Raw genomic sequence first — 11,633 nt, 5'->3', positions numbered from 1 at the left:
GGTTATTACACCGAGCTTTCTTCACCACTACTTTGTGAAGAGCTGAAACACCACGCGCACCTCCTAGCCTTTTTTTTGCAGATTCAGAAGTGGTCATCGTTTCTTCACCACTATTTTGAGTTTGATATTGTGGAGGGACTTGAACCAACTTATCATTACAAGTCTCTGAAGTTTTGAGATCAGGAACCATCTCATCCTCAACCTTTTCAGAGTTATTCTTCCCGTCACTTTCTTCAAAAATTAATTTCTTGACGTTTTGCTTCTTTACCATTTTGCTCCCTTAGTCTGCATAAAATTGAATATAAAGCCATCAGTTGAACAATGAATTTTCAGTCCGTCATTAATTACAGTCAAGCATAAATAATAAATTGTAAAATCAGCAAGTATGAATACAACTATACAAGAGCAATAATTTACCTAAACTGCAATCAGTAATTAATCACATCCGAAATAACTCTAAAGCATTTTATAGAAGTACAATTAAATAATGCAAAATAATTAAAGAAAAAAATAATGCCATCAATCAGTAATTATGGATGAATTACTTATATGATTATAACAACGCAAAACAAAAGAAAAAAAAGAAAAATTTAACAATATATTTTACACATTATAACACAATTAAAGGAAAATATATATGGTTCATTCAGTCATCCAAATTCCCATTAAGATATATATTTTACATAAAGCTACATCATCAGTTAGTAACGACATTAGGTGCAGGGGTTTTAGTAGCAGTATTTTTAATCCAAATTCCCTCAACATTAGGTCTAGCAGTATGAGCGACATCATCAGTAGTGACATCAGTTGCGGGGATTTCAGTGCAGAATGGGGGATGTTCCACGATCGTGTCTCCTAATTCATCTTCATTATACAATTCATGGTATTCTTGAGTTGTGGAGGACAGTACAACAGACCAGGTAGCATCAACGGGATCTTCAAGGTAAAACACTTGCTTGACTTGGTCAACAGAAACATATTTATATTTTTTGTGACCTTGTCGACTAAAATTCACAAGTGTGAACCCAAGATCATCAACCCTTATTCCTTTATCATTACTTGCCCATTTACACAGGAACAAGGGAGCTTTGAATGCATGTTAGTATAATTCCCATATCTCTTGTATGATACCGTAAAATGTCAAATTACTTTCTGCGGGGTTCAAGTCCTTGGCACTAGACACCTGGACCGCTTTAGCAATGATAGACACCCCGCTGTTTTGAAAAACGCGTATGTTATCTCGTTCTTTTGTAAAATATCGCACTCCGTTCACTAGATAACCTTGATAAGTTAGTACTGAAAATGATGGCTTGGCAGCGAGCCATCTTATCGTATCTGAAACACCTTTGTTGTTCTCCCTTAGTTCATCATTCACCTACAAATATGATAAGAAATTTTAAATCCTAAATAGCTAATAGTCGTCATTACACTACAGATCAAAGACCTAATACAACACTGACTTTGTTTTGAAACCAATCAGCAAAGAGCCGATTATGCTCTCTCATGAGCCAATGTAAGCTTTTCCTTTTCCCTCGGTGAATTTCTTCAAGATATTCCTTATGCATTCTGAAAAATACATATGGAATGATATATTAAAGACACATTACAAGACTAATTACTGGATAATGAGGAATTGAAAACAACAAAGTGCATAAACTCACAGAATATATGGAAACACTTCAGCGTTGTTTAGAAGGACATGTAGATGTGCTTCATCACTGATTTTATTATCACAACGGATAATGGACCTGATATCTTATTATCTTGGTCCTTTGGAAGACCGGCAGTGGTGTAATTCTGACTAAGAAACTCGGTGCAGAATTCTACGGACTCTTCTCCAAGGTAACTCTCTGCCAAACAACCTTCGGGATAATAACGGTTTTGAACATAACTCTTTAGTACTTTATTAAACCGTTCAAACGCATACATCCACCTATACAATACTGGTCCATATAAGCGTAGTTCCTGAACCAAGTGGACTACTATATGTACCATTACATCAAAAAATGACGCATGGAAAACCTTTTCTATATCGCACAAGGTCAGTATGACATTCGACTGCAGCTTATCCAGTTTTGACACGTCTACTACTTTATTGCACAAAGCATTAAAAAAGAAAAACTATCTAATAATTGTGACCCTAACATGCTTCGGAAGAACGGAGCGTATTGCAACCGGGAGTAATTGTTGGAGAAGGATGTGGCAATCATGTGACTTCAGCCTGTAAATATTCAAATCAGGCATGGAAACACAATTTTTTATGTTCGATGCATGTTCGTATGGAAGTTTCATCGAAATTAATGATGACAAGAAAGTCCTTTTTTCTGCCTTTGACAAAGTAAAGGGAGAAGGAGGCAAATAGGTTTTCTTTACTCCTACTTGGGGAGCCAAATCAGATCTAACGCCCATTTCCATCATATCACGATGGGCTGCCACACTATCCTTTATCTTATGGCGCATATTTAGTAATGTGCCAATCAGACTATCACATACATTCTTCTCGACATGCATGACATCAATATAGTGCCTAACATGGTGAAATTTCCAGTATTCTAACTTGAAAAATACTGACTTTTTCTTCCATGGACTTTCAACCTTCTTTGCCTTCTTCATTGTCTTCCCAAATTCAAATTTGATTTGTTCTTGCTCTGCTAACACTTCTTCTCCGGATAGGGTTCGACGCGACTGCCCAAACTTTTGTTGTCCATTAAAAACACCCTTTTGCCTTCTATAAGGATGATGTAGAGGCAAATATCGGCGATGCCCTTGGTAGCACATTTTCCTACTATGAATCAAATATTTAGCTACGGTGTCATCTCAACAAACTGGATAACACTTATAACCCTTATTGACGCAGCCGGATAAATTTCCGTAAGCAGGGAAGTCATTTATCGTCCATATTAAAACTGCTTTTAAAGTGAAAAATGATTTGTTATACGCGTCATACACATTTGGTTCCCCTTCCTCCCAAAGATTTTTCAAATCATCAATCATCGGTTGTAAGTAGATGTCGATGTTATTACTAGGCTCATGCGGGCCAGGGACCAATATCGACAACATCATAAATTTTCTTTTCATACATAGCCAGGGAGGAAGATTGTAAGTCACCAATATGACTGGCCAGCAACTATATCTATTAGATAGGCCATTATTATGCGGGTTTACACCATCCGTCGATAAAGCCAAGCGAAGGTTTCTTGGTTCACTACCAAAGGAGGGCCACCTATAATCTATATTTTTCCAAGATGGAGAGTCGGTTGGATGTCGCATTTTACCATCTTGTGTCCGCTGTTGCGCATGCCAACACATTAGTTCAGCGGTGGAAGGAGATTTAAACATATGTTTAAATCTAGGAATTATTGGAAAATACCACATGACTTTGGCTGGAAGATTAACCCTCTCTTCACCTTTCTTTGTCAACTTCCACCGAGAAAGTCGACACTTAGGACACTTGGTTGCATCAGCATGTACACCCCTGTACAGTACACAGTCATTCGGACATGAATGGAACTTTATATACTCTAGACCTAAATTGGAGAGGGTTTTTTTTGCTTCATATACATTATTAGGTAACATATTCTCTTTGGGAAGTAGAGACCCAACAGAAGAAAGGAGGTTAGTGAAGGCACTATCGGTAATACCAAACCTAGATTTCCAGTTATGCAACTTCAACATCGACTCTAACTTAGTACAGTCACTACCCTCATATAGAGGTTGCTCAGCATCGGCTATGAACCTCCTAAACTGATATGAATCATTATCATATTGACCCGAGTTATATGCCGCTTCATAAACATCAACAGTTTCTTAAGCAGCTACATGCTCCTGATCTTGCTCTGACGCTTCATCAGAGGCTTGCTCAGGAGGTGGGTCTGGAGCTTGCTCTTTAGGTGGACAACTAGCACTTGAAGATTTAGGACCCGTAGAAGCAGTCTCCCCGTGCCAAACCCAATGCACATAACCTAGACAAAAGCCATTGTCATATATATGGCCCCTGATTGTTTTTATAGAGAATTTTTTAAAATTGGCGCATCGTCCACAAGGGCAAGGAATTTTGTTACGATCTTCAGAATTTTCTTCAGCATATATCAAGAAGTTTTCCACCCCCATTTCAAATGCTAAAGAATCCCTATCTTGCAAAATCCATGTCTTATCCATCAAATTTCCCTACCTGATAGCCACTATAAATATTAAAAATCCAACACATACCTATTTATAATTATTTAATATAAGGTATATCAAATTTGTGTTGGTTACTGCAGGGATTAATTATATAAACTTAGAACGGAGTAAATACCTTGATATCCTAATAATTTATAGTACTAATTCATTACTCTAAGATCCTACACATATACCCAATTAATTACAAAACTAGACTAAATTTATAAACTAGACTAAATTAAACGAAGATTATTAAAACATATTAAACCAAGATATTTGAAAATATCACATAATTAAAAACCAATAATTCCAACATTCACAGCCCAGACAATTGTTAAATTTCCTTCACATAAATAAAACTTAGTGATAACTTGAGTATTGAAACAAATTCAGCCCATAAATAAATAAATTAAAATTATCTGTTACTTGCTGTATTTGTGAGAAGGATAATTATACAAAACAATTATTATTATAAAATACAAGTAACAGATAGTTCATATCAGAAATGCAGAGACTTGTTCATATCAGAGAAATGACTATTATACAAAACAAGAAATGCAGAGACTTGTTCATATCTGAGACTTGTTCAAATGCAGCCCCCAAAAGCCCCCCAAAACACACTAATATGTATGAACAACCCCCAGAAAACAAATAATTAAAAATAGAACAGAAACATTTATATTTACATCAATGTACCTAAAACATCGATTTACATCAGTGTACCTAAAACATTGATTTACATTTACATTTACATGATATCAACACAAACATTGATTTAAATTAATGTACCTAAAATATTTAACAGGACATAAAATTCCCAAAAGCAGGACATAAAACCCCCAAAAAGAAACAAACATAAAACACCCCAAAAACATAAAACATTTGCATGCACAAAGAAGATAAACAGGATATTAAACGTAAAAATGAGGGAGATAAACCGTAAAGAAGAATATACCTCCAGAGGCTCTTTAATGTTTGAAAACCTCAATGTTCCAAAACCTTAATGCTCCAACCTCCATATGCTCCAAAGTGTCTACCTCAAGATGCTCAAACCTTCAGATGCTCAATTTCAAGTTTAATTTGCTCTAATTTGAAGCTCCAAATATTGAATAAGAATTGGGGCTAAAATTAGGGTTTCGGCAAAAAGAGAGAAGAGACAGTGAGAAGATGAGAGATGAGAGGTAAGAAGACTAAGAGAGAAGTAGGGGAGAGATGAGAGAGATATGAGAGGTGAGAGAGACGAGAGGGACGAGAGAGATGAGGGTCGGGGGAGAGATGAGGGTCGCGGGAGTTATTTTGGAAAAGAGGAGAATAAGGTTAGTGAAATTTTTGTTAAAATTAAAAGGGGGAAAATGTACTGAAATCGGGGGAAAAAAGACAAGTAATTTTTATTTTTTTAAAAAAGGCCATAGACAATGGTTAACAAATTCAACCGATGTCAAAGTTAAAAGCATATTTGTGGCCTTTTTAATTTCTGAACATAGACAAAGGCTACTAACTGAAATCGATGTCAGTATTTGTATTCAACATCGCTTTTTACAAAACCGATGTTAAACTGCATTTTAACATCGGTGCATTACATGCCGATGTCTAAGCACTGATGCCGTATCTACTATTTCTAGTAGTGCCTTATCACAAACAGGCTGATACTCAACAGATTGTGCTTGAGACCATCCACTAGGGCAACCTCTTCAATGATGACATTGTCTTTTGAAATCAATCCATATCCCACAGTATAACCCTTGTTGTCATCTCCAAAGGTAATACTTGGGCCAGCTCTTTCCTTGAACTCAGTGAGCAGGGTAGAATCTCCAGTCATGTGCCTTGAGAAACCACTATCCAGATACCAAAGATTTTTTATGTTTCCTTGCACATATTAAAATCAAATCAAGTTCATTTTGGTACCCAAGTTTCCTTGGATCCTGCCTTGTTAGTTTTCTTCTTTGGTTTCTTAGGTTTAATTTTATTTGACTTGGGAATTTCTGATTCATCCTTAGTCATTTGAGTTAAACCTTTGAAACCAGTCATTAGAACAGAATTATTATGCACATTTTGATTAACAAGAAAAGGCATGTTGTTTGCAAACATGTTATTCCAGTAGGGCATGCTAAATGGCATTTGAGGCATACTAAATGCAGCATAATATGGATTAGGTGCAAATGGCATATTAGCAAATTGTGCATTTATATTCTGAGTAGACATAACATTCATAGGCATGGGAGGCATAACAGTCATGTTGGGAAAAGAGGGAGGTACAGACATAGGAATAGGCATGGCAAGTTTGCAATTAACAGACAGGTGATTACACTACCACACTTAACACAGATTTTTCTTGGTGCATATATATCAAGTGTGTAGTTGTTATGCTTGTTAATTCCTACTTTCCCATTTCTATTATTTTTCTTTTTAGCTTCTTCTTTCACCTCAATCTTTTCTAATCTGTCATTCAATTGCTTGATGGACAGATGACCAACATTAACTTTCTTCTCCTTCTTCACTTAACTTGATTCTCCTGGAACAAAGATTTTGGAAACTGATCCATATTTCTCATTCAGCTTGGCAAGCTTAGCTTTGCTCACAGGTTTACTTACAGGCGACGGATGTGGCTCTTTGTCACTCGACAGATAATCCTTTTGATTATCCGACGGATGATTCTCATCATCCATCGAGTCCACATCTGTCAATAATCCTTCCACCAAATTGGATTTCAGCTTCTCCTTACTCTTCTTTCAGGCTGCATCATAAAAGGACTCAATACCTTGAACTTTAGTGATTTGAGCATAGACATCTCTGGATGATTTCTATGTTTTAATCACTTTTTGTTCTCATTCAAGCTGCTTCTTTAAAATCTCTTCTTTCTTCAAGGACTCAGTTAATTCATCCTTAGCAATCTTACATTCAATTCTCAATTTTTCAAATTCAATAAACTGAGACTCTAGCACATTATTCCTCTCACTTAAAAACAAATTGTTTTCTTTAATTTCAGCATTTTCCTTAGTGAGGGACTTAAGTGTAACACGCAAGTGATATAATTCCGTGGACATGTCATTGGTTGCATCATTACACTCAGCTTTATATAAATGTGCTAGGTTAGTGGTGATTACCTGATTACTTAAAGAACTTGTTTCTATTTTATCAGACTTGGTCATCAGGGTTAAATTGACATAGTTTGTTTTTTCATCTTCATCTAAACCATCTGCAGCCCAGTCATTTTCCTGTGTGATGAAATCCATTTCCTTTTGTTTGAGCAACTCAAAGTATTTATGTTTATAATCAACAGGCTCAAACTTTTTATTGCTAGAATCAGACTTTCTACATTCACTGGAAAAATGCCCTGCCAAGCCACATTTGAAACATTTGAATTTGGATTTATCCACCATGTTTCTACTTGGCTTGGCTGCTCCAAATTTTTTTTGAATTTGAGCTTGGAAAATCTTCTGGATATGAATGCTAAATGTTCATCAATATCATCCATATCATCTTGGCTCAAGTGATCTTCATTTTCAGCTACCAGCCCTTTTCCCTTGCTTTCACAGACCTTTGACGTAGACTCAACAGCTTCTACCTTCATCTATTTCTCTTTTTCTAACTCAGGAACCAGTGCTATGGACCCTCCTTTCTTCCTTCCTTTCTCCATCCTCTCATCTTTCTCAATTTCAAGCTCATAAGTTTTTAGGATGCCATACAGTCTCTCCAAGGTAAACTCCTTGTAATCCTGTGAATTTCTCAATGAGACTGTCACTGGCTTCCACTCTTTTGGAAGAGATCTAAGGAACTTGAGGTTAGAGTCTTTTGTTTGATAGACTCTTCCATGCAACTTCAGAGAATTTAGTAGCTTTTGAAATCTACTAAAAATGTCAGTGAGAGACTCACTTTCTTCACAGTGGAAGTGCTCATATTGCTGAATTAATAGCTGCATCTTGTTCTCCCTTACTTGCTCAGTACCGTCACAAATAATCTAAATTATGTCCCAAACCTCTTTGGCTGTTTTGCAGTTAATGATTGTTATCAAACATATCACCATCAACTCCATTGAACAATATATTCATGGCCTTCTTGTCTTTCCTGACTTGCTCAATATCAGGATCTGACCATTCATGCCTAGGCTTGGGAACAGATGGTTCATTGCCTGTTGCAGCTCTCATTGGTACATGAGGACCTCTCTCTTTGCAATCCACATAGGCCTCATCTTGGGAAAGAAGATGTAGGTGCATTTTCACCTTCCAGTGGTGATAATTATATTTGTCCATAAAAGGAATTTTAACTCCAACATCCTTCTTGTTCATCTTGTTGTTTGTTGTGATCTTTATACTCTTTGTACTTCAAGAGCTTGCTCTGATACCAATTGTTATTCCCTAACACTACAACAAGAATTACATAAGGGGGGTTGAATGTAATTCTGGCTACTTTTTCAAGATTTTAAAATAGTTCTAACTTGATAAATATATGAGTGTTTGATTTGCAGAATGCGGAATAAAAGAGTTATATAAATCAAAATACAAAGTAATAAAAACACAAGCTTTTAAAACTTTCTGGTGGATTTGAAAGTATCCACCAGATATATATATATATATATATATATATCAAATGAGAACTCTGTAAAGCTTGATTAGCTCACAGCTGCTTACAAGTATGAACAACTAAACGTACAGAGAAATGCTACATAATACAGCTTGAAAATGTTTCTCTGAAAATGTGTGTGCTTAGTTAGTTGTTCTACTAGCTACACTTGGTTTATATATCACCAAGTTTACATGACAATAAGACAAGATAATAAAACAAAACATATCTAGTCTAATTTCATGCTGCTTCACTACTCTATTCCAACATCTTTGAATCTCTTCAAAATAGCATGGAAATGGTAATGCTTCTTTGTTCTCAAATCCCTGCTGAACAGGCTGCCACATTCCTTTTGCAAACACCCAACACACGTGACTGTGTTATCACTGTCAATAGATATTTGAATTTAATCATCCGTCGGGTACATGCTTGTCATCCGTCGGGTAGCTTTGTTGATCATCTGTCGGGTAGCTCTGTTGATCATCCGTCAGGTAGTTATTTGTCACTTGACTCCATTTCATTTATACAGAATTACAAGACATCTTATATTTACAATTAATCAACCTATTCTGCATATCCACTGGTAGTTAACATGACTCATATGCTCCTACAGAATCTACACAAAGTTGTTTGCAGAGATGTGCTACAATACTTATTTGTTACATAAGCTACTCACCCGGTGGATGTCAAATACTCATCCGTCAGGACTATATTATATCATCCGTCGGGACTATATTTAATCATCCATCGAGTGCTACAAAATACACTAAGTTAAATCTACTAAGGTGTTTTATTTAGTTTATCATCAAGTTCACAACATATTCCTAACAGTAAGATAGTATTCATAATTATTATTATTGGGTGAGTGTTAAAAGTCAAATTTATAAGGAGCAATCTCCCTTGATTAGTCAAAATCTTGTTGATTGTTAAACTTGCATTGTTTTTGGTAATTTATTTGCATGAAGGTGCACTAGGGTATGAATGATCTCCATACTTGTTGAGGAATTAGTTGATAGTATTTGGGTAGTAGGGTTTCTTGGTTAAAGGTTTATCTTTTGGTTTTAAAGTGGGAGTTAAGGTGGAAAGGTTGAGAGTAGGACACCTGATTTTCCAGATTTGTGCCCTAGTTGTAGGTAAATTTTGAATGGGCATTTCTTAGGCCTTGGTAGGCCCGAGCTACATAGAGTTGGGACTTCATATATATATGAGTCCAGGGGAATATAATTAAGTAAACCTACTATTTAGTTAGGTGCACACATGAAAATACTAAATCTGCCGGAGCAGGGAACAATTTAGGTTTAGTGTAGTTTGGAGGTCAAAAGGTGGTGTTATGTGTAGGTCCTCATTAGGAATTGATTAGTACTGATACTAGGAAGTCTAGGGAAGGTTTTCAAGTCAAAATATATTGGTTTAGAGTTAGAATCAATGGTTAAAAGTGAGTCAAAAATATGGCAGTTTTTAAGGCACCAAGCAGATTTGTGTTAACTTTGAGGGTAGGCCCAGGGAGGCCTAGGTCAGAACTTGGTGTCATTCCAAGTGCATAAGTTATATTTAGGTCTTAAGAATCCAGTGGGTTAGTTTTAGGAGTATAGCCTAGAGTAGGAGAGTGTCAAAGACCCTAAGTCGCCCAAGGTCTCGCCAAGAGAGTGCAAGTGAGAACAATTCGACTTAGCACTTAGTTTTGTGAACCCTATGAGTGAGGCTTAAGTAATCCTTAGTGTTTCCAATTAGATAAAGTTCAGTAGGGTGTAAGGCCAAAGGTATGGTCAAAGGACATGAGATTACCAAGTTTAGGCACTTCGAGTTTTGAGACTAGTAAAGTTTCTCTATGCTAGTCAATTTCTGGAGATTAATTGAGTGAGATCATTCAATACCCAATGATGCACCAAGTATAATTAATATATTGCATGTAATTATCCGTTCTTATGTTCTCCAAGGTTTTTTAGTGCTATATATATATATAGTAATGTGTGTTGACTTTAGGTCTTATGCAAAGTAAGACGCTAAATGCTACTTGGAGTCGAATTGTGCATTGGCATTAGGGTCGATTGTTCTTATAAAAGTATTTTTATAATGAGAGTTATTATTATTGTGTAGGATCAAGTGAAGGTAGGAAGCTTGACGTCAAGGTCGAGTAGTGCTCCCGGTTGCTCCTAAGACAAGTCAAGTTCTAGATCAAGCCTTCTTTAGGGCAAGTGTCCTTACCTTCACTTATCGTTCTTGTGATGTTTTTATTTAAACTCTATTATGCAAGTATTCCCGAACTTTCTTGATATATTGCAAGTTTCCCTACCTTCACTTATCGTTAAAGTGATTTTTTTATTTAAACTCTATTATGCAAGTATTCCCGAACTTTCTTGATATATTGCAAGTGTCCTTAAACCTTACTGTGATATGTTGCAAGTTTATTCTGAAATTTTTAAGATATACTGCAAGTGTTTCTCCCTTATCAATTCTATTTTTATGCAAGCACCTTGGTATAAATGTATTTCCATGCATGTGATTATCGCAATTGTTCCAAGTTCATTTATGCTCTAATAAAGATCATTCGCTTATCTGCGTCTTTCCACAACTTGACTTAGTACCTATAATTGATATCCTTTGATTGCTCGTACTATACCAAAATACTTTTATAAGCTCCAACATTTTAATTTCCATGATCAACAAACCCCTATTGATTTGATACTATATCCCTATACCCTTGATACCTTGAGATATCAATAATCCAACTTCATACTTCATTATTATTTATATCATACCTAAACTCTGTTACTAGATATATGCCATGTTTTACCCTCAAAATTTGAGATCCCTACCTTGTTAATCATTGTTATGATTCTTTTTCAATACTTTCTTCCTTGGTTGATAAACAATTGATATTCATTTCTGATAAGAGTTCTATAACTCCAATC

General features: G+C 35.9%; 1 protein-coding gene across 1 annotated transcript; it reads right to left on the bottom strand.

The window, feature by feature from the left end:
* Positions 1-2,817: 2,817 nt before the first annotated feature.
* Positions 2,818-4,110, bottom strand: LOC141700182 (uncharacterized). Its single transcript, XM_074504006.1, has 2 exons — positions 3,820-4,110; positions 2,818-3,744 (listed from the first exon to the last, which is right to left on the bottom strand). Exons 1-2 carry the CDS (start codon positions 4,108-4,110, stop codon positions 2,818-2,820), a joined length of 1,218 nt encoding a protein of 405 aa, XP_074360107.1.
* Between the last annotated feature and the right edge of the window lie 7,523 nt (positions 4,111-11,633).

This window comes from Apium graveolens, chromosome 2 (genome assembly GCF_009905375.1).
Source record: "Apium graveolens cultivar Ventura chromosome 2, ASM990537v1, whole genome shotgun sequence".
NCBI classification, from domain to species: domain Eukaryota; kingdom Viridiplantae; phylum Streptophyta; class Magnoliopsida; order Apiales; family Apiaceae; genus Apium; species Apium graveolens.
Note: the sequence above shows the minus strand (reverse complement) of the source record. Positions and strands in the feature narration are given on the sequence as shown.

Coding starts and splice junctions, on each gene's coding strand:
- LOC141700182 (XM_074504006.1), bottom strand. CDS start 4,110: ATGGGGGTGGAAAACTTCTTGATATATGCTGAAGAAAATTCTGAAGAT. Junction 3,745..3,819: donor CAGAGCAAGATCAGGAGCAT/GTAGCTGCTTAA, acceptor GATTCATATCAG/TTTAGGAGGTTCATAGCCGA.